This window comes from Ammodytes marinus (assembly GCF_949987685.1).
Source record: "Ammodytes marinus genome assembly, chromosome: 4".
In the NCBI taxonomy this organism is placed as follows: domain Eukaryota; kingdom Metazoa; phylum Chordata; class Actinopteri; order Uranoscopiformes; family Ammodytidae; genus Ammodytes; species Ammodytes marinus.
Window position 1 is genome coordinate 6,731,578 of NC_137233.1, and position 27,697 is coordinate 6,759,274.

General features: G+C 41.3%; 2 protein-coding genes across 2 annotated transcripts in view; one reads left to right on the top strand and one right to left on the bottom strand.

The window, feature by feature from the left end:
• Positions 1-27,491, top strand: part of poc1a (POC1 centriolar protein A) — a gene marked incomplete at its 3' end in the record, with an annotated part of 30,372 nt that extends 2,881 nt beyond the window's left edge. The window contains exons 5-9 of the mRNA XM_080025906.1: positions 1,033-1,166; positions 5,317-5,385; positions 5,673-5,804; positions 20,267-20,512; positions 27,381-27,491. Of these exons, the coding sequence (XP_079882032.1) occupies positions 1,033-1,166; positions 5,317-5,385; positions 5,673-5,804; positions 20,267-20,512; positions 27,381-27,491 (692 nt within the window). The remainder of the gene's footprint in view (positions 1-1,032; positions 1,167-5,316; positions 5,386-5,672; positions 5,805-20,266; positions 20,513-27,380) is intronic.
• On the bottom strand, positions 13,641-15,716 carry LOC307249479 (E3 ubiquitin-protein ligase TRIM35-like). The gene is made up of 2 exons (XM_080026209.1): positions 15,575-15,716; positions 13,641-15,486 (listed from the first exon to the last, which is right to left on the bottom strand). Exon 2 carries the CDS (start codon positions 15,464-15,466, stop codon positions 14,177-14,179), a length of 1,290 nt encoding a protein of 429 aa, XP_079882335.1. The 5' UTR covers positions 15,467-15,486; positions 15,575-15,716; the 3' UTR covers positions 13,641-14,176.
• Positions 27,492-27,697: the final 206 nt, after the last annotated feature.

The following is a 27,697-nucleotide window of genomic DNA, read 5'->3' on the forward strand; positions in this document are numbered from 1 at the left end:
AAAATTATGGAAACATTTGTGATGTTTTTGTTAGTACAAAACTCGACAATATACTTTATATAACGTTGATTATGTCTTTTTGTGAAGTTTTTATGCAAAATCAATATATACTTTACCTTTTTAAGATACCCATAATAATTATTTCAGTGATTTTACCATGCAGATGAGTGGTTAATTCAACCTGAACCTTAAAAACCACACTACTACTTAATATGTGCTCTCAGTTTAGTTGGATACAGCGTTTCAGCATATTTTCACAGCTGTGTGTATTAGTGTCAATGGTCTATGTGTCATAGCATGTTGCAGCCAGCAGATGGGCCACACGACCATCAAATGTCTGCTTGATTTATTTTAGTCTCAGTCAAGAAACCAGTCATCCCCACATGGCAGAATAATTCCAGGTCTGGGGGGGGGGGGGAGTTTTGATTAGTTGCCATATGTTTCTATACCTGCCTGACATAATGATATGTGCTTAATGTAAACTTGATGTTAGGCTTTTATTAAGATACACAGCGGCTGAGGTATTGTGATGTATAGCAGAAATGCACCTCAGTGGGATCCAGGCAACCATGTTAGAAAGCATCTGGCCTGCTGTAGTGCCTTTTTAGCAAGACACTGAACTCTTAACAGCCCCATAGGTGCAGATATATTACTTACAGAGTTTCCTGACATCTAATTAAGATAACAATTATTTATTAAAACATAGTATCAAATTCCTTAGAGTTAACATTGACCAAAAATATTTAATCTTACTTTTATCTGCCTTTTTTATTTTGGGGAAAACATTTTTTGTGGCAGCATCACCTCGATAAGAATCTCTTGAATTGTGTAAGAGTTGTGTAAGGCGCTCCGAGGAACTTTCATTTTGTGTTAATTCTTACACCCCCTTTGGACAAAAGCGGTAGTGTTTTTACTACGTCGGGGTGAAACACTGATGGAAAACAATGGGATTTTTAACTCTGGAATACACTTCACCTGGAAACACAGTCACACAATGTCATGTCATACTGTGTGTGTGTTTGTGTTTTCTAGTCCATAGTGGTGTGGTGAACGGCTTGTCTTTCCACCCGGCTGGTAATTTCCTCGTCACTGCGTCCAATGATTCCACACTGAAGATACTGGACCTTGTGGAGGGCAAGCTGCTGTATACACTGCACGGACACCAGGTACACACACACACACACACACACACACACACACTCACACTCGCATCATTCACACATGATACATAAACCAGAAAGGTTTTCAATTTCTTCCAATCCTTTTTTTTTTTTTTTTGTGGCATTTTTATGCTTTATTGATAGTGTAGAGACAGAGTTGAAATGGGGCAGAGAGGGGAGTGACATGCAGAGAACGACCGCGGGCTGGAATCGAACCCGGGTCCGCTGCTGGCCGAGGCCCATGGGGGGGACGCCCTACCAACTGAGCTAAGGGGCCCCTTTCCAATCCCTTTTGAACATGAACTATATTATTTGAGTTATGTATTTGTTTCTTAGGATCCTGATGATCCCATTTGTTTGTTTTTTATTTTATTTATTTCCTTTTTTTAATGCTCATTCGTTTTATTTTATTTGTATTATTTTTAACATATTCAATAAATTGAGAATAAATACTGTTTAGATATCCTACTGGCCTTAATGGGCAGCTTACCTCTCATGATCATCATGGGTCATGTCCGTAGTCTACTCTGTTCTAGTGTGTGTGTGTGTGTCTGAGTTTAACATGTGAGCTTGTTTGACATTCCCTTTGTGTATGTTTGATTGTCTAATGTGTGTGTGTGTGTGTGTGTGTGTATGTGTATATATGATGCTTTTTTCCTCTATATTGTGTATATTAGTCCTTGCCAGGCGAGTGTGCGGCCCACTCATGCTGACTCATCTCAGAGTTGTTGGAAGGAAACAAAAAACTGCCTCCGTTCTCCTGGATCCTCTTCTCCTCTCCCTCCTCTTCCTCCTCCTCCTCTTTGTATCCGTCCCGTCTTTTTTCTCAAACCATTGACCACTCCTCTACGTGCGCCCTACATTTGCTTTTTTCATTTCATGTCGATGCCAAAGTTTGGTTTTCACTTCTAAATTGAAGGTCAGGGTCTATAGAACAGTTGTGGTTCGAGTGTCAAGAAACCGAAACCAGATTTTCTTTTTAATCTGACTGAAGACCTTCAAAAATTCATGATTTCGATTGTGGCCATTTTGGCTGGAGGGCAAAAAAAATGGGTTTCTTAAAACACCTGAACCAAAATTGTTCTATGGACCCTTACCTTCAATTTAGAAGTGAACCAAACTTTCGTATCAATTTGAAATGACTGAGTGTCCAGGCACCACACTACTAGGGATGTTTTTAGTATTACCCCCATCATTACAGCATCCTCATTTTACCCCCCAATGTCCTCTCTTGTACTCATATTTTGGCGGGCTTGACTATATAGTTGGCTTCGAGGACTCCCCGACTCTATCTGTTTGTTTGAACAGCCCCATGGACTAGCTTTGCTGGTTAGTCATGGAACTCTAGTGGCTTGCCAGGTACCACATGTGGTCCATCTGTTTATCCATCCCTCTGTCTCATAACAGCTTGCCAAGCCCCTTCTCTTTGTCAGGATAAAAAAGACTTTATTGGCATTCTCTCCTCACACCTCCACATTTGTCATCTCCTGCCCTCTTCTTGTGTCTCAGTTTTCTGTTGTTATTCCTCTTGGCTTCGCGGTGACTTCGCCAATCTGTTGATGCTGGGAGCGCTCAGGGTGTTAATTGTCTCTCTAGTCGCATCACTCTAGATATGGGAGAGACCCCCATCTGTTGGGTGTGTGTGTGGGTGTGTAGGTTAATGTGTGTTTATGTGTCTGCTGCTTGCATGTGCTCAGAACTATGTGCATGGACTGTATGTGAAAGCACATGAGGGCTCTGAGGGAGTGTTGGATCTGACCAAAGTGTTATTCACCTGGTCTGAGGGGTTGAATCGGTCTTAATTTATGTTAATTTATATCCCTGCTTCTCTGTCTCACAACTGACTTTGACAGTGTGTGTGATCCCAAACTTGTTATGCAGTAAGTCATCTACAACTTAGTACATAAACTACACTTTAACTTTAAAATACCTCATGGAAAAAGTGGGACGCAATTGTTTTCAGTATGGTTCAGTTAAATTCTTTATTCCCCTTTTAAGGGAAATTTGATTTACATTAGTGGTAAAACACATATACAAGTACACAATATGTATACAGTATTATAAGGAGTGTTCAAAATATGAACGAGCATGTGTTATGTTATGTGTTATTCATAAGTTTATGAAACACACCATGTGGGGGGCCTCTCTGGTTTATGCAACCACTGTTCATTTCTCATTGCATAAAAAGTGCAAGTAAGGTTCATTGCCTTGTCAGACTGTGTGTGTGTGTGTGTGTGTGTGTGTGTGTGTGTGTGTGTGTGTGTGTGTGTGTGTGTGTGTGTGTGTGTGTGTGTGTGTGTGTGTGTGTGTGTGTGTGTGTGTGTGTGTGTGTGTGTGTGTGTGTGTGTGTGTGTGTGTGTGTGTGTGTGTGTGTGTGTGTGTGTGTGTGTGTGTGTGTGTGTGTGTGTGTGTGTGTGAGAGAGCCAGCGTGTGTGTGTGTCTGGCCATGGCGAGTGCCAGCCTGGCAGCAGGCATTAGTCAGAGCTGAGACAGAACATGCTGTCTGTCAGGCCGTCACGTTGCCATAGTGACACTGTCTGCTTCTCTCAGGTGCTTCTGGGAAACCATTCCTCACCCAAACCACCAGCCCGTCTGGGTGCCAGACACACAGGAGGACACAGACCCATAAACCTTTCTCCAGCGCTCTCCCTCCTCCATTTCTTATCCTTTCTTCTGTCTGTTATATCACTCATCCTCTCTTTGAACACAGTCAGAGGGCGCTGGCTTTAGTCGTTGACCCCATTCTGCATTGTGTGGTAGAGAAAGAAAAGAAATCTACCAAAAAGAAAACGAGATTTCTGAATTTTAGTAGCTTCAGTCTGTCTGCACTCCCTGTTCTCTCTCGCACGCACACACACACACACACACACACGCACGCACATGCATAAACACACGGCACGCCAAAGAGTCCTGACATCCTCAGGTGATGCTTTTTGGCTCTGACTGTGTGTGTGACCTCATACCACCCGCGTCTCAGCTTTCTGTTATTGATTGCTCTGCTGCAGGCCCACACGCCCACCCACTCTGCCACACACACACACACACACACACACACACACACACACACACACACACACACACACACACACACACACACACACAGAACAGCCTCTGGTCTGAGCATGATTATTTTCTCTCTGATGCTTATGAAAGACTTTCCTAAATGTTCAGAGCTATAGACAAAAAAGATGCACTTAAAGCTCTTCAGCTTTGTCTTGTCATTGTATGTTATACATGGCCTTTAAAGCAAGTATATTTATGTGTGAGTGTGTTTGTGTGTGTGTATTTTTACATGCCGTATTTTGACAAATTATGTATTGTTTAATTACTAATACATTTAAGATTTAACACCTCCGCTTATACTGCAGCTATATTGCTTGGCAGAAGAAAGATATTTAATCATTCATATTATTCAAAGTGGATATTAGTAGGGCTTGAAAACGATTGAATGGGCTGAATGCAACACATACACAGCACCATTTAGCATTTACACAGGGATTACCTAATTTTTTAGGGCTACATAGAGGGCTACAAATAGACTTGTTTTGTCTATAAATTGATTTAAAAAAATGTTCGTCATAAATTCTTATGTCTTCTAATTTTCTTTTGTTCCTTCTGATCTAAAGTCCAAAATCAACAGACGTGTTTATTGTCACGAGATTTGGACCACCAGTAAATGCTCAAAGCTGAGTAGCTTGACCTAGCTTAACATTTGACATTTGGGCCCTAAATATTATTTAAAGGATTAGGCAGTTATCGGATAAATTGCTGATGAATGAATCTGTCTATCAGCTCATCAGTCGTTTTAATCTGCTTCAGATTCTTCAGGATTTATTTGTTAAGTTAAGTTATCTTTATTAGTCAATTTACACGAGGCACGTTTGAAATTCGTCTTTCCACATGACCCCCCCCTCAAATTACCACACTTCGGAGGGGGTAGTTCGGGGTTGAGTGCCTTGCTCAAGGACACAATGGTAGAGTCCGGTGCCGGGGATCGAACCAGCGACCTCATGGTTATTGGTCAGCTACCTTTTCCTCTAGGCCATACCGCCACCCATATAGGGCAAAGTGGGATATAATTTGACTGTTTAATCTTGACCCTCTTTTATATACAGTCTATGTTTCTCACCTCCATTATCCATCTCCCTCTCCCCAGGGTCCAGTGACCTGTGTGGCCTTCTCCAGGACAGGAGAGTGCTTTGCCTCTGGAGGTTCAGATGAACAGGTGAGGACTGCTTCTTCTGACAGGTCCTTAAATAGTAACCCAGACATAAGCCTATTGATTGGTTTGCTGGTGTCTTGATATAGCCAGAGGTCCATATCACAGGCCTTCCTCATATTACTGATTGTGATAAAATAAATGAAAGAACAATTCAAAACATATGAAAAGAGATAGAAAAAGTGTATTTGTGTAGAACACTTCATTAGTTGTATTATACAAGATTGTTCGTAACTTGACTTGTGTTTCATTGGAGTTTGACCAGGCAACATTTTCTTATATTCATGTTACAGATAATGATGTGGAAGAGCAACTTTGACTGTGCTGAAAAAGGTGATGGTGTCAGGCCGCAGCGTAAAACTTCTACCGGCAGCTCCAAGGCCCGCCCCCGCTTGACATCACATCCACCTGTGCACGGCAACCAGGTAAGATCAAACATCTGCGTAAAACTACAGAGAAAGGACAGCAAATTTTCTTTCATATATGATATACTTTCATATAAATAAATATATATATACAGTATATATATAATATATATAAATAATAGTAATATATTATATAGATATAGGAAGCAAAACTTGTGAAAAATAAAAAATAAATATGTCAAAAGGATCAGAGAAATAAGTCTTACAGTATATGTGCTCAAATTAGCCCTTGAAAAGGCTGATTAAAGGCTAATTAAAACAAGTCTGGCATACATGTCAGCCGAGCTGACTGGCCCAAAGATAATCTTAAAGGAACACGTGCACGTGCACAGATGCCCCAGTGCGGCTGGCTTATTTCCTCCCTGCATATCTTTCCTTTGAAGTTTTACAGTTTGACCCACGGCTATATTCCTACATCAAATGCAGGGCGAGAAGTGAGACAGAATGCGGTATGATTGTATGAAATGTCCTTGCTGTAACTTGGATGTGGAGTGATTAAAATCAGCATCTAATGTGCTTAGTCGCAGAACAAGAGGGGCGCTTGTTTTTTATCAAGTCTCATCGCTGTCACAAAAAATGACAGCGTCCTGACTACTGTTTGTCCCGTAGTGAAAGGCAGCCCCCTGATTGGTTCAGGTAGGCATTAAAGTCAACATGGATCGACCAATGTGAAAGTCGTAATCTAAGGCTGGTCTCATGAGGCTTGATTGATGACTACGTGAACGTATCAGCGTCTGATTAAAAAAATATAATAATAATGTTTCAATTTAGGTTTAGAGAACGTCAGAAAATAGCAAATAAAGCCTGTCATATTATATATTTCCATGAGCCCAAATTTGTTGACCAATATTCCAAAACATATATAATATATACTGTATATAAAATCAAATTTTATAATATTCAGTTTTAAAAAAAGATATTCAAAAAAGAAATCTACAAAAACAGACTGTTGAATGTTGGACCAGAAAATTATTTTGAACATTTCTTTGATAATGACTTCAACAAATACAATAGTTGTGTGTTATAAAAACGGAGGTGACAGAAAAAATCGAGCTAAACGATGGAAAAGTGATTAGAAACAAACAAAAAGTGAGGGAATAGTGCAGCCATTCATTAGTGATGTTTAAATATTAAAAGACCTTGTCAGATAACACACACACACACACACACACACACACACACACACACACACACACACACACACACACACACACACACACACACACACACACACACAGAGTGCTGTGTGTCACTGGCTGGGGAACATCAGGGAATGGTTTGAATTTCAACCCTTTTGAATGCTACAGTGTTACTTACATCAACAAGGGCACAGCCAAGGTCCTCTCTCTCTCTCTCTCTCTCTCTCTCTGTCCCTCTCTCTCTCTTTCGCTTTCTTATGTCAAATCTAGACAAAAATATAATAAGCTACAATGTAGCTTATTATATTATCCCTCTTAGCATTCGTATAACTACAGTATATGTAGCTGCTACATATAGTGAACAAAAACAGTGTAACTATTTCGCTTTAATGTCCAGTTTAAACCCCCATTTACTGAATGTCATCCGTGGATTCTTCGGGGCTCTTTCTTCTTCTCCCTCTTTCTTTCTAACTGCTGCTGCTGTGATAACGGATTGTAAATGGATTTTAATAGCTCTTCTGCCCGACAGCTGTTATTACAGACGTGCCTCAAATGGTGATTAGAAAATGAGCAGTTGAACCACGTGTTGAGAGATGATTAGTGCAATGTATGAAACCTATTATTTTCTTCAGAGGACTACTGTTCTTGTAAAAAAAACACTGAACCCTTTCATTGGGGATCATTTTCAAATACAGCTGTCTTAACCTTTGGCTCTATACTTCACATCTGCTTTATTAAGAAAAGTGCAAGACAGTTTAAAGCTGCAGTCAGTGATTCTGTGGAACGCTTGTTGTCAAAATCACTTTTTGTCTCAACCAGTGAATATCTCCTTCTCCATCCCAATTTGCTATTTGTTTGTCCTACTGTGCTACTGTGTGTGTACGCGCTGAAAAAATTCAAGTATTAATACACAGCCGAGGCTCTGTAAACATGTTGCTAGCTAGGGTGGGCCCCCTCTGTTTACATGCATATCATCTCTATTTTAAAGGGATTGAACATGCATTCAGACCTTATTTGATACATTATATATTTATTGTGTCATTTTTGGGTTGCGTAAGGTGCTAAATTCAAAACAGGAAGAGACAAAACAGAAATACAATGGCACTGTGTTTGTTGTTGTCCACTCAGTAAAGATGGGACCCGACACAAGTATTGGATCAAAAACTGAATTTAGTTCCAAATCCACTTTATTTAATCTTTTGAGTTGTTTATATGGTGGAAGACATTGTAGTTATCTAGCTCTTTGTATTCACTGCGTCAAACATAAGCCTCAGAGGTCCTGCTGTGCTGAAAGGGTTGAAGGCTCTCAACACACATTGAGTCACGGTGACATTCAATCGTTTTTTTTCTTTTTGCTTAAAGAGTCAAAACAACAAAGAGGAAATTATATTTGTTCTACTTTGTCTTTCAGCAAATATGAACTGATATTTGCTATATAAAACATTTGATATATACAAGTCCACTTTAGATGTTACCTCTGTTTATCAACAACTGAAATGGTAAAAACAACTATTTTCAGACCCTGGATCCTACAATAGTTTGTATTCTCATAATTGCTGCAATTTGGGAAAGATGGACACTACGAAAAACATCATTCACTGGAGCAAGCAGCACTGGCTCTGTAAAAGCTTTTATTGAATCAATGACGTTATCAAATAAATTTGAAGAAAAACATTTGGAAAATGTACCTGACATCTGCAGAATGGCCAATTGGGCAATTATTAGATAAGTGCCACTGTTTTGTCTTTTAAGTCCGTAGTATTTATTATATTTACTCAGAGCTATAGTTGCATTTTGTATACTGTAAGTTCAATGCACCAGAAACGGCCATTTCATGATTAAGTAATCTTGATAAGACATTGCAAAAAATTGCAGTTACTACAGCTAAATGAAAATTGGTCCCATGGTTATGAAGATGATGATGCACGGAAAGTATTTATTGGCTGACCAGATTCAAAACACTGAGCTGTAAATGTGTAATGTAGAAAAAAAGAAATTAATAACCCATTACAATGTAATGCATAAAGAAAGTGCTCAATTCTAAAAAAATCTATTTAATTAAATTTCATCGGATTCCACTTGTTACAGTTAAATCAAAGGTAAGAACGGCACCTGTAAAGCACCACCAGCTTCCTAGATTTTCCTTTTCATGTATAATTTAGCCATTCAAAATGTATTATTAATGCGGGCCCTTTCATCTCTCATAAACTGCCGCCAGTCTCACACACGTGTTGCCAGAAAAGAAGCAGAGAGGAGAAAGATGTCGCCCAGTTTGCCTAAATTCTTTCCTCTCTTTTGGAAAGAGAATTCAAAGACATTAACATAATGATATAGCAAAAGAATATATACAATAATATTCACAAGTTTTATGACAAACATTAAGTATGAGACTAACACACTGACTGGCACCACCAAAGTCTCCATTATCACAGAAACTATTTATATTTTCCTGTTGTGTGGGTTACAGTACATTCACAACCTTTTTTTTGTATTTAAATATTTTGTCTCATCATAGGGCATGAACCCAGTCAGGCAACAGGTGGCACATGTTAGTAAACACACAGATGCCAGTTTTATTAGGTACAGACAGACAGGTAAAAACGTACACAGTTTAATACAACAGTCCTGCAGGAAATCCTCCCATCATCAAGGTTACAATGTTCAGTTTTTGGTTGAAACTGTTCCAGAGAGGCGTTGATTGGACTGTGTATCCATCCCTCCTCCTCACTATGTGGAACATCCAGCGTTAAGCAGTGGCGTGGCGTGGGGATTTTTTTTGAGGAAGCCAAGTGAGACAACACCTTTAATCTACATGTTTATTGGAAGGTGGGGGACAGAAAAGAGTAGGCTACGTCGCAGCTTGTATTTAATGTAACTACAAGAGCTATTATAGCGCCTGGTCACTTTACCAGGACTTGCACACGCCTGGAATCTGTCCGACACCGCTCGTTCGCTCTCTCTCTCTCTCACTCACTCACTCACTCACTCCCTAATCGTTTTATTAAATTATACATTGTATTATAAATGCACCCCCCACCCCGACCGGAATGCACAACTAACCGCTTAATGCCCAATACAGATTCGAATTCATTCACAATATAATTAGGGGGCGTTTTATAGGCTATTTTAAGTTTCATGTTCACGTGAGACACGACTCACACAATCAGTTATGTGCTTGACATACACACATACTTTCTATACATCCTTTTCGTTTCAGAACTAGGTCACTTTACCAGGACTTGCACACGCCTGTAATCTGTCCGACACCGCTCGTTCGCTCTCTCTCTCACTCACTCACTCACTCACTCTCTCACTCGCACACCTCCTAATCGTTTTATTAAATTATACATTGTATTATAAATGCACCCCCCACCCCGACCGGAATGCACAACTAGCCGCTTAATGCCCAATACAGATTCAAATTCATTCACAATATAATTAGGGGGCGTTTTATAGGCTATTTTAAGTTTCACGTTCACGTGAGACACGACTCACACAATCAGTTATGTGCTTGACATACACACATACTTTCTATACATCCTTTTCGTTTAAGAACTAGGCCAAATGCTACTTAAGACAACCCAGAACAACTTCAGTGGATACCAATGCAACTTAATCAAGGCACAATTAGCAATAAAATAACACAAAACATAACATATAGCTACACGGACAGTAAAGGGAACAGTTAACCCGCGCCGGGAGAAGGTGTGTATTTTACTCACTATTTGTAGAGGAAGGCCATTAGCTGAAGATTGCCACTACCAGCTAGCTACTCGGTGCGGACATAGTTCTACTCCCTGAAAGTGCGATAAACTTTCTTTCTCTCCACACGCATTGGCCTGCCGTCAGATTTGATTTTTAACGGCTCCTCAATTTGATTTGATTGGTGTGAAGCCAAGGGCCGAGTGGCTTCCCTTGGCACCCTCATGACACCCTCCTGACCAATCACAGGAGGGCAGTGTCAAGACAATAGCCTCACCTGATTGGTCAATCCTTCTTTCTTTTTTTCACTAAGGGATGCCAGCTCGGGCTGGCTTCCTCGCGGACATACAGTGTGCAGTATCGTGTTTCGCCACGTCTTCAGAATCTAAATGTAAAGGGGCGCTGTTTCGCGCATTGTGAAATGCTCAATGAGAGGAGAAAAATGGGGAAGAAATGACAGCAACACAGCACCAAAGATTACCGAAACTGTTAATAAAAATGTTTTTATTGGATGACAACTACAGCCTAAAAAACAGGGAAGCCTGGCTTCCCTTGGCCTCCGGGAGAAAACGCCACTGGCGTTAAGCCCAGCCGCCTCTGGCTATCACTTTATTTCACTAGGAAGACATTGACTAATGAGACAGTAATGCCGTGTTTATTCGTACAGAGGCAAAGGCCACCCATGGCCACTGCCCTCTCCGAATCAAATCCACGGGGATTTCATGAGCAGCTAATTTGAAATGCTGATCCTTTAATGTACTTGGATGCGACGCTCCATGATAATTTGCCAGTGATGGGCACTATACCAGGAACATGCAGGCTAACTTGTTAAACACAGTAAGCCATCTCTAAAAACCAGGTCTCTCTCCAGCTAAAGATTTTGAGTGTGTGTGTGTGTGTGTGGTTCTGTCAGTCTCCCTCCGCTCAACACAGCTGAGCAAATCTTTTATGTGCCGCTGTTTTGCTGTGTGTGAGAATAGATTCTTCTTAGTCGTGTGAGTGTGTGAGTGAGCGCCAACCATTGCTGACAGGCAGATCAGCTCTCTCTGATCACATCCGCCCTAATCCCTCCATCCCTCCCTCTCTCCCTCCCTCCCCCCTATCCCCTCTTTCCTCTCTCCTAGCTTCACATCTGGGTCTTTCTCCCGCTCACGTGTGCAGACAGACGAGCTGCACACTCGCAGCAGGCTTCCCTTCACAGCTCAACACACACACACACACACACACACACACACACACACACACACACACACACACACACACACACACACACACACACATCACACACACACACACACATCACACACACACACATCAGTGCACCACTAGGCTCAGCTTTAGGATGTGGATTGCAGAGTTAGGAGGGGGGGATTCTGAGACTGCAGTAGCTGTATGAACTAGTATCTCTCTTTCACTATTATTCTATTCATTCACAAGAGCTAATGGGCTCCTGTGACTGTGCTAGCAGACCAAACTTTACTGGCAACAATCCAGCAGGCACGGATGTATTTAAAACCTCAGAGTATTTCACATCTGTTTGTGATGCAGCGTTTTGTGGTAGCATGTGTGTACATCTTTAAGGAGCTGCCAGGTGTATATACGGAAAGGATCTGGCAGGTGGTATTGTTCTAACAGCGGGAGGTGAATGTATTTGACAGCAGGGGATAGAGAGTGAGAGAGAGAAAGGCAGGGGGTGTGGCAGGGGAGTGTTGAAGCCAAGATAGCAATGGAGTAAAAAATGCCCTAATGGTCTAGTGGAGCGAGAGAACATCCGCAAGGAACAGGGAGGAGAGAAAGGTAGGAGAGTGTGAAAACAGGATGGGCACGTGAGAGAGTTAGGCTCCAGATGAGAAGAGAATGCATGGGTATAATGAGGAGGGACATTTTAAAATCAATTAACAGACACCTGTTCATCCTAGTAACTCTCAGCTGGTGAAAGCATTTGTCAACATGTCATGGCTTTATTATAACACAAACACACGTACGCACACACACACACACACACACACACACACACACACACACATCCTTCAACCCTATACCTATTTAATTAAAGAGATATGTATAGTTTGAACTTTTTATTTATAATTTTGACTAAAGCTCGGAAGGCAAGTATGATGCCTTCTCTTCTTGCAAGATGTTTAGGTCTGAGGGACATTTTGGTTACACAAAAATGTATGGCAGAGAACACAGCTTTCTGTGTGGCAGAACAACACAATCTATCATCACCAACTATGTAATCTGTGCTTTGGGTAATGTAAAGGAAAAGGGCATTCATTTAAAGTGAAACACAGACTTTAAGCTTAAAGAGTCAATTAACTCTCATAGGCTTGTTTGAAATAGCAACAGCTTGTACTCCTGGGTACATCTTGTCACTTATGGTGGTTTATGGTTAATGCATAGGTGGATGCAACATTATATTTAACTGTCTACACTACATTCTTATTCCGTCTCCGACCTACACATTTCCTACTTGAATACCTTAACTTCACAACAACTTGTATAACTGCTCTCAAAGCTGTTCCTGTTGTTAATTTTCTTTCTCGAAAAGAGTTTACCCAAGGGTGAACATTTTTTGCTGATACAGTATTAAAACCGTTATAGTGTCGTTTTTTTCCCCTGTCCCTAGAGTCGTGAACCAATGTTGAAATGATAAATTGTTAAAATTTCTCACTGTTAAATAGACCTTCCTAATGGCAGACATATACCCTGCGTCCCAATACCTATACTTTCTGCTATTTATTATGGTTAACGGCAATGGAACTGACGTGACATCAAGGGAGCCTCCGTCTGAAAACAACCAGGGATGCGACGGATATAAAAGCATGTGGCAAGATCATGGCGCAATGTTAGGATGAAATAAATAAGTAAAAGTATGTCCCAATTGTATGTATACTGCCTGCTAACTAGATTATTTTCATGGTCAGATGTAGAATGTAGAATAGAAAAAAGAAAGAAAGAAAGAGTATCGCAGGGGTTTGACTTGTTCAGCACAGGTGTTACGAATTACACAAAACGATGGCTCTGTGTGATGTTACAGTGGAGCACGCCAGTAAGCCAGCATGTAGCATAGCAGAACACTGGCACTGAGGCAAGTGCATGAAATGTAACCATGATTAGTGTTATTAGTTACACCTGTGTTTGACAAATGTCCTCTTTGAGAAAGGTCTGTTATCCATGATCCAGCTGAATACATTGGACACGTTGAGTTAACAGCATGACTCATTCTACTCTACCTATTAATATTTCGATTGCATCCAGCGCCGTTGTTCAAACATAAAACCCAGTAAAAAGTAACATAACTAACTAAAGTTTGCGCATTATTTGGCCCCATTATCCTACTTTGTTCAAACAACAATCAGTCACGTCTCTGAGTTGTGGATGGGATGAGGGCAAAAGAAAATGATAGAAACCCAAAGGTTGCTTTGATCTTGTCGTCCTTATCTGTCACTGCTCTGTTCCACTGTCACACAGACCTTCAGTGGTAATATCTTCAGTTCATCCTCAGTGTAAACAAATGGAAACATCTTCTCAGTGAAAGTGTGTGTGTATGTGTGTGTTAGTATCAAGATCAGAGAACGAGAGTTCTCCTCTGTTCCAGTCCAGATTCACTCTGATCCTCTGGAACTTCTTCTCCACTTGGAGAACAGTTGATGGAGCTGATGGTGAGAATGCTGAGTATTTGCATTTATAAAAGCCCACTCTCCATAATCCAGACCGTAGGAGTCCCTTCCTCTGGGCGGACTCTGCTAACACACCCAGAAACCAGCTTGTATTCTCCCCAACCTGGACATCCCAGCTGTGAGACCCTGAGTTAAAGCCCTCAGAGCTCAGGACAGAGTAGTAAGAATCAAACCTCTCTGGGTTATCAGGAAGCTGCTGTCTCTCTCCTCGTCTCACACTGGTCAGATCTTCAGACACGATGAGATATGGACCAAGGGTTTTTGGGTCCAGAATAAGAGGAGTGTAGGAGACCATGTCCTTCATCTTGTTCCAGATGTTGAAGGCCAGGTTGCCCAGGTGTTTGGCTTCGTCTATCAGATCTCCTGAGAGCAGCTTTGGATCATCCAGCAGGAGGTGCCGCTGTACCCTTTCCACTGCAGCCTTGTAGTTTAGCAGGAATGGGATGTCTTCAGCTTTCAGCTGCTCCTCTGTGGCTCTGATTGTGTCTGAAAGAGCTGCTATCTCTCTGTTCTGAGCCTCCATCTTCTCGTTCATCAACCGACTCTTCTGCTCCTCTTCCTCCCTCAGTGCAGCCATCCTGGCCTCCTCTTCCTTTTCTAGAAACTGGTGAAGCTTCTTAAACTGTTCCTTAATCTGTGTCTCTGTGCGTTGGGCGTGGACCTTTATGTGTTGTGCTGTTTGATCAGACTTCACTTTAACTTGTTCAAAAACGTTTAACTTCTCCTTTAAGGGCTCCAGAGTTTCCAGAAGTTCCTTCTTGTGTTGTCCTGCAGCTTCATCGATGGGTCTGAATCTGTGGTCGCTGTGTTTTTCTGAATCTCTGCACACAACACAAAATGGATGCTGATGGTCCAGACAGAAGAGTTTGAGTTTCTCAAAGTGCAGACTGCAGAGAGCCTCTGAAGCTTTCTGATCTCTCTCCAGTATGTAGGTCTCACACAGGTTCCTTAAAGCCAGGTTTAAAGGTGGATCCTTTGAAGATCTTCTCTTACAAACTGGACACTCACATATTGGTTTGTCTTTCCACCATTGGTTCAGACAGTCCCTACAGAAGCTGTGGCTACATGACAGAAGAACAGGATCTCTAAAGACATCATGACAGACCGGACAGCAGAGATCCTCTGTTCTGGAAGCCATTTTGTCTCTGAGTCTCTGAGCTGAAAACAGAGCAGACAAAAAGTACAGTCAGTCATGGTTCCCCTCCCTCATCTTCTGACTGCCTTCACTGTTTTTAGTCAAACTTACCTTTAGTGTGTGGAGTACCAGTCGGTTAAAGCAGCAGTTTGATCTCACTCAGCGGAAGTTCTGAGTTTGGTCTGACGGTGATTTTGATCGTCTGGTTTTCAGTCCAAGTGTCTCTGTTGCAAGGGAGGCAGGCAAACTTTTTTCCTGGATAGTTAGGTGAGTCAGCTGAGAGGAGGAGCTTTGTCAAACCTGTTCATCCACCTACATTATATCACAGTATTTCTTTCATTACAAATTACTCATTCAGTCTTAGGGGCACTTTACATGACAACACGAAACGGTGCATACGCGAAAATATAATGTTTTTGAGATCACCTCCAACGGAGGATTTTTTGGAAAACACAACGGTTTTGGTTTCTTGTAAACACCGAAACCATTTCCCCTGGTAACGCTGACGTCACGGCTCCACTTCACGTATGCGTAGTCTATAACATTTGCTGTCAAAATACCCACACACAAGTTATAAAGTTAGAAGACAACATAACATGCATGGTGTCTCCGCGGCACCATCACTTTGATCAGCGGAGAGTGTCGTGCAGGGCTCAAATATAACACTCGCCAATTTAGTCTAAGCGATTCGTAAGTTATTGAGACCACCGGACACTTTGTCTGGGGAAAGATTTGTGCTCTGCCAAATAAACGTGTGTAGCTTCTATATGCCAGGGACACGGCTCTCTCTACATTAAAAAACACTATCCATAGTTCAGCGTGCAGCGGTTAAGTTACTGTTCAACAAAAGGAGCATTAAGGCTACGGCTTCACAGTAAAAGCATTTCACTGGCTAAACATTAATAGCATTTCACTGGACAAACGTGAGTCGACTTTTAGTTTGAAGTACGCCTAAAGGCCAGGACACACCAGCCCGATAATCGCCGTCGTCAAAAAAAAAGACGAATCTGTTTGGTGTGTGCCGTGACGTCGGCCGACGTAGAGGTCGTCGGGCTTGTTTTGAGCATGTCGGCCGCCGATTGAGCATGTTCAATCGGCGGCCGACCGTCTTTCATTTGGAGCAATTTGATTGGTGGGGGGCTAGCGAATCAGTGAAGCCCGGAAGTGAGGCGGGTAGCACAAACAGCTAACAACAGCTAGCCATCGTTTTAATGTGTTTGTTCGTTTCGTTTTGCGAGTACTCACATGCATCAACCCTTGTTGACTGCTCGACACCATGCTCGACACTCTCTGCTAAAAATTGTGCTCTTATGGTCCATAAATATAAATACGTATTTCTATCTATGTTTATGCTCTAGAGAGCTGTCCCATCATTTCCGGCTTTCGTATTTTTTCGGGCCACAATACAGATTAGCGCCGCCTGCTGTTGTGGAGACATTACAAGCGCGGGACGTACGGAAAATAAGCAGTCGTCTCGGTGTGTTTTTGGGCCGCGACGGAAAGACTGGAGCTTCCTGAAACGGCGACTCCAGTTTTTGGGTAGTCGGAACGTGTCGGACTGGTGTGTCTTGGCCTTAACAGGAAAGTAGCCGCTCACAAAGCCCCTTCACTATCAGCATTTCTTCTGTTTTCACGAGTTCAATGCGGTGAAATAAGAGGACAGAAAGCCTGTCATTTGCAATACTTGTAACCCCAAGCTTACACCAACCGCTTTATGAACGTTAGTGGCATTAATTTTCGGTTACAGTAAGGTTTTATGCATCAAATTGTACCGGAAGAGCTATCTACTAGGCTGTGTCACTGCTGACTATTGGCTTGGCATGCGTACTACAGCGATTTCGTCCCGTTTCCTCTGAAAACATGTGTACGAGTGAAGATGTCAGATGAATTGTGTCTGAACGGGGTTTTTTTTTTTTTTTAAACCAAAAACGGGAAAACTGTCACGTTTTTACCGTGTAAAGTGCCCCTTAGATTAGTTGACAAACTGTGCAGCAGGCTGGTTCTCCCTTTGGGACAGCAGTGTCACTAGTGGGCCTTTCCCATTACTAAATTGGGGGAAAGGGAGTGTGGTACAGAGGACTCTTTAATAGTTGAATTAATGATGTCGTCTCACAAGAAAAGAGTGGTTGAATGATCAGTAATTCAGAACTGTTACAACGGGTCAAACTTCTGGCTTGGTCATCACCTGTTTTGATAAGCCTGAAGGGTTGTCCTGGCCCTGACAGGAAAACTGTTCCAATTGACCGGGCCTCTATGCCTAATTGAAAACTGGCCAAGATTAGTTCTGTAAAATTGACGGTGAAGGAGATCTACAGATCTGGTCTGATGACTATGGACCTGTGACCTGGTTATAAAAAAAAACAGCTAAAAGAAGAAGGAAGTAAATTATTGAAAAACTGGAACACAAAAGTGCCATTCTGAAAAGTATTAACATCATATACTGTATGCTTAACAACTTTAGACTTTGAAATAGTGGCGCACTATGAGCGTTGTAACTGGAGTTGGTAACAGTTCTAACAAATTTTTTTCTCTAGTAAAAAATAATAATGGATACTTGTCGTTAAAGATGGATTTTATAGGGTAGATCGACAGACGCACACAGACACGGTAAAATAAACTCCTACATTTACATTTCGGGCCTTGTATTTAAACTAGTAAGGAAGAAGACATGTTATGGAAGCAAAATAGACAAAAATCTGCCGTGTCTCGCCGTAAGACTAAAACAGATGGAGAAACCAGCTGCTGAGGTACTGAGGAGGAATTTGAGTTCTAACACCTTTTGTTATGCATGTCTCACTTTTCTGCTCGTGGTGCGAGTATAGCATGATGAATGGTTTTGTGTGCGGCTTGCAGGTTGTATCGATGGCCCACTGTGTCAGACTAAAGAGTTTAATTTGGGCCTCAGAAAATTTTCCACTGTTGGTTTTTCCACTCCAGGTGATTCATTAGGAGGGTGGTTTGTGTGTGTGCACGTGTGTGTGCGTGCCTGTGTGTACACTTTTACGTATCAGGGTTTTCCCTGGCCCCACGTAAGGCTACGGCTGTACAGGATGTGAGTTTGCAGAACATACAGAATGTATTGTTTTTGCACATATTGTACACAGAATGCTATGTTTATAGGGTAAATAAAGCCCACAATAGTACACTATTAATCTCTTTTTGCAAATGACGTCAACAAAAGTTTGCTTTTTCATGACCTTCCTGAAAAGTGAACAGTTAAGTCCTTCTAACATGATTTAGTCTGATTTGGCAACATTTGATTGTTAATAACAAACTGATTTTATTTTCTAAAGTGTAAAATATATTTTTTTACTAAACTGAAAATATTTTAATATCTTCCTTTTTGTGTATGTGTGTGTGAGTGAGAGACACAAAGTGCCTATCATGCACACACATATGCCTACATCCATGTGTGTGTGTGTGTGTGTGTGTGTGTGTGTGTGTGTGTGTGTGTGTGTTTATTTGGGGACCAGTGCTTGGTGTGTGTTTAAGCAGCTGTTTTAATACAAAGCTATAAGTCGTTCTCTCAACAAGAGTTAATCCAGTCTTGGTGAAGCTTGTAGACTCAGCAGAACTGCTCTATTGTCTCTCTCCCTCTCCCTCTCCCGCTCCCGCTCTCTCTCTCTCTCTCTTGCAATCTTTGTATCATCACCAACAGAATATCAGAGCGAGATTTTCGAGTGGCAGGGGAATCTACTTATACTGTGTTTTATTATGTATCTGTCAGGTTCACAATATTATAATGGTGCAGAGCTTCTCTAAAATGATGATAATGATATACCCTAGTTCCCATTTAAAAGTTTCAAAAGTAATTGAAAGGGCAAAAGTTAACAAAATTATCCAGTTAATGTTACTGTAGTAAAGACGATTTAGGGTCAGAAATATAAAAGAAGAGGCATCGATGAGGGTTGGAGGATATAACGCACACACAAGCGCACGCTCATATAAGGATCTGTACTGTATCCTTGGTAACACAGCAGTGACATACAGATGTGCTCGATCAGTCACAGGTTACATTTTGATTTTGAGCCAAACACCTGCTGATCAATATTCCTCCTCAGGATGCGATTGATTTTGGCCTTGTGGACTAATTCAAACATATATCAGACTTTCTTCCAGAGCTGGCTATCGTTCAAGCAGACACTTTTATGTTGTTTAGCTGAATAGATTTACTTATGTGTGTTGATGGAAAAATAGTTGTTTTTGTCTCCCTCGCTTGACACACACACACATACACACATTCTTCACAACCAGACTGTGATCTGCAGATACAGACAGAAATACGATGTAACTTGTGGACACAGTTTTTAGTCCCATAGACATGGTGATGGAGAGATGTGGTCACTGACCTACATGTGTTTATGTCTCACTGAATTAATCACAACTCATGCAGACCGACTGACTGACTGAATTTCTGTGTGTGTGAGAAAGAGTCGACAGTTTCCCTCTTTTGGCTCCATAGTTCTTCTACAGTTTGTTTTAAGCTCCAAAAGTTGATATTGTGAAAAAAAAAAAAAAGTTTTTTAAATGTTTTATGATCTTCAAAGATGTAAATGTCCCAGTATGGCTAATTCCAGATGTGGGTCTGGATTTCCAGGCTAGAAAGAAGCAGCAGAACTGCTAGGATGACAACATATAAGCGACCCCTTTCCAAATATAAAGCTGAATATCACAATTATCGTTACCTATGTATTGTGATGCGTGTCGTATCTCAAGTCATTGCCCACTGCTGATGTGTATCACACTTAAGGTCCATCTACGTTACTAACAACCTTTTACCCTCCTTCCTTTCTCTCTTTTAAGGCTTCTGAATCAACAGAACATTTGAATGGACAGGACGGCCACACTGCAGCCCACCATCAGAGCAGCAGAGTCACTCACTCCCACAGACAGCCAAGCACCACCAGCTCCTCTTCCTCCACACACCACCACACACAGAGCCAGGGCCCAGCAGCACAGCACCCGCCCCAGGCTGCAGAGGGAGGGCTGCCCCCTGCACTGGCCAGCACCCTGGAACACATCATAGGCCAACTAGATATTCTCACTCAGGTAAGCAGAATATCAAAAATAAAGCAACATTTATTTGTCTAACCCTTTACAGCAACAAGCAGGTTTTCAAAGTGCTTCACATCAAGGAAACAATAACATGTGACATACAGTGAAATCAGTAAAAGCCTTTTCTAAGTAAATAGGTTTCAGGTTAGATTTAATATATTTGATATGTGTGAATGTTTCATGACAACAAGTATGTATTGTACTTTGGCTGTCTCCCACCTACCCACACTGTTCAGAACAAAAAGCTTATTTTACTTTCAACCTGCTTGCCACAGATGGATTCAGCAACACACACGCACACACGCACACACACACACACACACACACACACACACACACACACACACACACACACACACACACACACACACACACACACAGAAATATTAAAAACACGACAACTTATACAATGCTTTTTGCTACTGTATCAGACTGGGGTACGGCCTCTACACCATTGTGTTTGTCTGTGGAAGGTCTTTTCTCAACATTTCAGTATTTCATTGGCAACTATGAAAACACTGTTGCTTCCCAAAAGCTACATTGCTATTACATTTTTTTAAATATCCAATATTGGACAATAATTTTTTTTCTTGACTAATTGGGTCCATATATACATACACACAAACACAAACCATGCTGGCTATGTTTAGTTCAGCACCGTTCACAGTGTGAGTGCTCCCATGGCGGGTCAGGGCCAGACACAGTTTGAAGCCAGATCAAACCAGGGCACACAGGACTAAAAATAGGTCCTTGAACAAAAACAGAAAAGAACAGCAACCCCTTAAGACACAAAATGTCTTCTTATCAAAGCTTCTTATCAATTTCTGTTCTGTGTTAATGCTTTGATCATTTGTTTATCTTCATAGATCGTATCACAGTGATTTATACTGAGAGAACTGAGTGAGGTCTGTTGTAGAATACAGAAACATTTCAGGCTCCACTGTCAAAGTCGATTTCAGTTACAACCTTTGCCGACTTCAGCTGACTGACCTTTCCACTGTGAAATAACTGCAGCTGTTATCAACTTGTATTAATCAGTGTTAATAAATAATAATAAGTGCAGTGGACACCAATTCATGTTGCACTCACTGCAACGTTTAAATACAAACACAAAAAAATGAGACGAAATGTGGTATTCTTTCTAAATGGTAGGCGCACATATAAACAGCTTTTTGGCCGTTTGTTCTGCTACTTATTGAGGTAAAAGGTATAATATTTAGGAGAAGCTAGAACAAACTGAAGAGATTGAGAGTGTAGTGAGGAGGAGAGACGGGCAACAAACGGAGGGATGGAAGGAGTCAAGAGAGCACAAGTGTGTGTGTGTGTGTGTGTGTGTGTGTGTGTGTGTGTGTGTGTGTGTGTGTGTGTGTGTGTGTGTGTGTGTGTGTGTGTGTGTGTGTGTGTGTGTGTGTGTGTGTGTGTGTGTGTGTGTGTGTGTGTGTGTGTGTGTGTGTGTGTGTGTGTGTGTGTGTGTGTGTGTGTGTGTGTGTGTGTGTGTGTGGTTGTGTGGTTTAGCTGGAGGTTGTGAAACGTGCACTGAGGAAAATCCATCATTCATATATGAGCTCCTGCAGCACTTTGCCTCACTCACTGATAGTAAGTGTAAATACTTTATGGCCGTGCAGAGACGCAGAAACACGTTGTATTCAAGTTTCTCTCAAGGTTTTTTTATTATTTATTTCTTGCTTGTTTACTTCTCCTGTCAAGCTGCAGTCTTGCATGTGGGAGCGTTTAATACTGGCCCAGGGCAGCCAGCGGGGTGGTGCCACTGCCAACCTCTTCCTTTCAAGCCCAAACCTTGATAAATGATTTGGACCAGTTGTTTTATGAGTAATTTTTTTTTTTTATTATATATATCTTTTTGTTGATGAGTTTTTAGTTATGTGTGATCTGAAAACACACACACACACACACACACACACACACACACACACACACACACACACACACACACACACACACACACACACACACACACACACACGTAACATTTCATTCAGACTACTACAACTTTAGTTGTGTGATGATGAATAATATTCAGTAAACAGTGGTTTTGTGAAGAACAAACATGGCTCTTTATGCAGAGGCCCCTCTTAGAGCAAAAAGTCAGATTTTCATCATCTAAATTTAGACTAAAAGATTTGGAAGTGTGCATTCTTTTAATTCCCTAAAAATACGGACTATACAAACAAACCATGTACAATTCTAGTATTCCTGAGACGGGCTTAACCCCATTACTATTGTAGTTTACAGACCTCCAAAGTGCACTCATATTGTTTTAAAATGTTATTCTTCTAATTTCTATTCAACGTTTTGCTAATATGGCTATTGAAATCACTGCTGCTCATATTTTAGGCTGACAATGCAACATCAATTTCTTTATGCGCTATATTCCTGCCCCTTCATAAATCTTTTTCCGCGGCAGTATTTTTTTTCCCCTATAACAGCTCTTTGAAACTCCACTAGTCGATGGTACAGAGAGAGGGGAGATGATGAATTATTCAACGTTAGAACTGAAGCTACCAGAGCCACATTTTTGCTGTGTTCGCTGATTTTCACAACTCTCTTCCTCAACAGACCATTAGACAATAGTTTACTCGAGCACATTTTGTGAACTTCTTCCTCTGTGATGGGCCTCATGGGAAAATAAATCTGCGACACAAAGTCTTTTATGAACACTCGCTCCTTTTTAAATGACACTTTTACTGCTCTGTAATTCCTCCCAAATTATCCGAGTAGCTCGCCACAATTCAGCTTCATTCAGCCTCAAATTGAGTGTTTTACCGAATAGATGTAGTACAACAATATAGAACAATATGGTCCATTCCACTGAGTATATATTCCTGTCTATGATTTAATTACTTTTTAATTCAATTAAAGGTGCAACGAGGAACTTTTAAATATTTCTGAAACGACCTAATTTTTCCTCTGATGATCATAAATTATATGTATTAGCAAACAACCATCAGTGCAAAGAATGCTATTTTTATATAGTATCACTGGTACCCTCACCCAGGAACAACAGCTGGCGTAGTAAAAACACTACCGCTTTTGTCCAAAGAGGGTGCAAGAATTAACACAAACTGAAAGTTCCTCGGAGCAACAACCATAAAGACTGCAGGTCTGTAGAGACACACACAACACATCAAAAGGGGCTGGGATACTTCTTTAATACATTTAGCGATAATATGCTCTTTTGGAGGGTTTTCAATTGTGTAACTCTGAATCTGAATAACTAGTAATGACTGCAGGGTCCATTCATGTTCTGTTCCTCTCTGCAGAGATCAGGGTAACCTCTAGATATTGCTCCCATTGGGACTGCCATTCAACATCTCATACAGACATGCTAAGGACCCGAATCGTTTATCTGTCTCATAATTATGGTCAAAGTATTGTTTGGGAAGTTTTAGACAACTTGATTTTAATTGGGCCTCCCGAAAAGGATAGTAAAATCCTCGAGTTCTATTCATTTTGTGAGATTTCTGTAAATGTAACTTTGTATGTGGAACAGGATGGCACCACAGGGATGATAATGAAATTTATTTATTTTATTTTTTTACAATATACTCGTGCTGCAGCATATCCCAACTACCATTTGTCTTCTATCATCTTTTTAGCTGCAAATTAGGGGACATCTTGCTTTGAATGCAAGAGTGTAAAGATACACACACACACACACACACACACACCCTCCCTCTATATCTCTGCCCTTTCCCTTTAACCCATAAATGATTGACTCACTCTATAATGCAATAAAATGTTTACACCATCAGGAGAAAAATATTTTGCCCGCTTCATAATGTAATAAGTGAACCAAAATCTAATATATTTTTACATAAGGGGAGATGTTATTACCAAATGCACTCGCCATTTTGTTACATTATCAACCGGTTATTACATTATGGCGTATTACATCATCATGGGTCGTTGTTATACGATGAGCCCTTCAAGCTTACTCTTGTCATAGCATGCTAACAGCCATCACTGGAATCACTAACACTACCCTTCCTTAACGGTGGAGTCAGCATGCAATTCTGAAAAATGCTTGTTGACAAAAACGTTATTGAAAAATTAAAATGTGTTCCTCACGATCCGCTACCTGTCCATACTTTAAAAAAAAAATCCAGTGTTAATACACAGTAAAGGCTCAGTAAACTGGCATGTTGCTGGAAACGGTGGTCCTCCTTTGTTAACATACCAGTTTACACAGCCTAGGCTGTGTATTAACAACAGTTTTTTTTTCAGAGCACACAGTATGTACAGGTATTGGATATTTAGGAGATATATGCAATGTCTGTTTTTGAGAAAAAGTGATTTTGTCAACAAAGCGTTCTCCAGAATCACTATCTCCACCTTTTTAAGTCCTGTAGTTTACACACACACACCTGCACCAGTTTGCCTTCCCTTTGACTTTCAGACTATTGTAGCGCGGGTCATTCCAGAGCTATGAGACATTGTAACGGAGGCCAGTAATATGCTCGGGGCGATGGAGGGTATAATGTGTTCTAGGAGAGAAAAGGAAAACAGCTCACTCTATTTTTAGGAGCTTAAAGATTCGGTTTCTACTCCAGATGAAAACTATATGCTCGTATAATGTTGCAGCTGCCTGGGGACACGTGCAGAATCACACACAGACACACACACACACACACACACACACACACACACACACACACACACACACACACACACACACACACACACACACACACACACACACACACACACACATAGCTGGCTGGCTGGCTGGCTGGGCTAAGGACTGGGTATAGCCATATCAGGTTGGTAAGACAAACAGGATGGTATTGATCTAGAAAACAGAGACCGGCGAGAGAGGGAGAGAAAGAGGAAATACAAGCCCTTTCTCTCCCGTGATGCATGTGATGTTACCTATTTAGATGACCCCCAAAGAAAAACAACATTCGCCCACACTTTGTTGAAGTCATTGGTGTACGTGTTTGTGTGTGTGCGTGTGGGACGATATGAAAAGTTATATCCTTGCCAAAATAATTTTTAAACGCAATATTAGCCCAATTATCATTCAAATATCTGAACTAAAAATCAGTGCAGTTAACCAGATGAGTAACTTCTTGAACTGACGTGATGGAACTAGGAATTCAAAATGACTTTACAACTTATTTTCTTTTATTTCTCGGCTGCTACATTTTTACAGTGTAAAAAACTTACTCCATGTTCTTCAGGTTTATCAGAAATATATTTTGATCCAATTAAGTTACAAAAGTTATATCTATCCGCTTATTCAAATGGTGACATCACGCCCCTGGATATAACACCTGGGAGACCCCTCGGACAAACTGCCTTGAATGGCACATGCTCAAATGACCAACAAATACTGTGGCTGTGTTTGGAGGATGCTTAGAGGAAAAGTACGTTACACGGCCAGTGTGATCTCACTACCCACACATACACGTCCTGTGTTGGATAGCGACGTTCTTGTATTGTGTGTGTGTGTGTGTGTGTGTGTGTGTGTGTGTGTGTGTGTGTGTGTGTGTGTGTGTGTGTGTGTGTGTGTGTGTGTGTGTGTGTGTGTGTGTGTGTGTGTGTGTGTGTGTGTGTGTGTGTGTGTGTGTGTGTGTGTGTGTGTGTGTGTGTGTGTGTGTGTGTGTGTGTGTGTGTGTGTGTGTGTGTGTGTGTGTGTGTGTGTGTGTGTGTGTGTGTGTGTGTGTGTGTGTGTGTGTGTGTGTGTGTGGAAGAACAAGAGAGAGTGCGTGCCAGACACAGAAACGCTGGTGTTGTGTTGTCCACTCAGGCAGCAGCAGCAGATCTCTGTATGATAATCAGCTGGATTGTTTTGCACGCACAACATCTGTCCCAACACACACAAACTGCCTATTTCACGCACACAAACACAGCCATTATAGAGTCATTACTGTCAGGCTGATGCTTTGCAGCCTTCTCTAACATGCTCTCGCTCTCTCTCTTATCCATCTCCTTCCTTCCCCCCTTTCTCTTTCTCTCTCTCTCCCCCTCAAATCCAAATTCCGAGGATTTATTTGCAATCCTCGGACGTTCAGAGAAGTTTCTCGACCGCCTCCATGTCCCCAACAACTTTAGGATCACTGCTTGTAGTGAATGCATTCATCCATATGATTTGAACCGCATATGATAGTAAATAAAGATATTTCAATCCATCTAAAGAAAGGCTACATATTATATTTAAACTAATAATCGTGAAAATAAAACGGTGTGAGGCCCGGTGTAGACGATCATTCCCCAGGGTGTCCGCAGATCATTGAAAAGTCATCAAATTTAGGTTTTGATATTCAAAAGTTAAGTTAAATAGTCTGGTATTGTTGGAGGGGAGGCATTACATTTGAACAGTGGCAGAATGAATGAGTAGTTTAGTTGTAAACAAAAAAAAAGTGATTTATTTTGCCAGTATTTTCTTTCCTTCAACGATAAACCGGCAAGTCCAACACATACGCTACATGGTGTATGCTGTAGTGTAGTTTGTTGATTTCTGTAACCGTGGCATTGGTATTCATTTGTTCTTTTAGAGGTCTTAAAAAGGTCTTGAAAGTCATTAAAATTGTGATTTATAAATGTGCAGATAGTATGTTCCCTCAGGTTGTGGCATGTGAAAATAAATTGTCCTTTCTCTCTCTCTCTTTCACTTTCTATCTATCTTACTCTCTTTCTATCTCTCTCTCACACTCTATCTATCTATCTATCTATCTATCTATCTATCTATCTATCTATCTGTCTATCTGTCTGTCTGTCTGTCTGTCTGTCTGTCTGTCTGTCTGTCTGTCTGTCTGTCTGTCTGTCTGTCTGTCTGTCTGTCTGTCTATCTGTATCTCTCTCTCCCCCTCTCCCCCTCTCTGTCTGTCTCTCCATCCAGACGGTTTCGATCCTGGAGCAGCGGCTGACGCTGACAGAGGACAAGCTGAAGGAGTGTCTGGAGAACCAGATGGAGATCGGCCTTCACCTCCAGGGCCGAGGGGAGGCCTAGAGACGGTGCCACCACACACAGGGCGAGCTGGGACTCTTTAAAGGTGGAGTCGGCCATTCTGGAGAACGCTTGTTGTCAAAAATCACTTTCTGTCAAAATCTGTGAATATCTCCTCACGCCTGTCCGTACTGTGTGTGAATGCACTGATTTTTTTCTTTGTTCAGCTTACAGACAGGTAGAGGGACAGGTAGCGGATTGTGAGGAGA

What these genes read in the sequence shown, in the direction of transcription:
- LOC307249479 (XM_080026209.1), bottom strand. Translation starts at nt 15,466, where the DNA reads ATGGCTTCCAGAACAGAGGATCTCTGCTGTCCGGTCTGTCATGATGTC.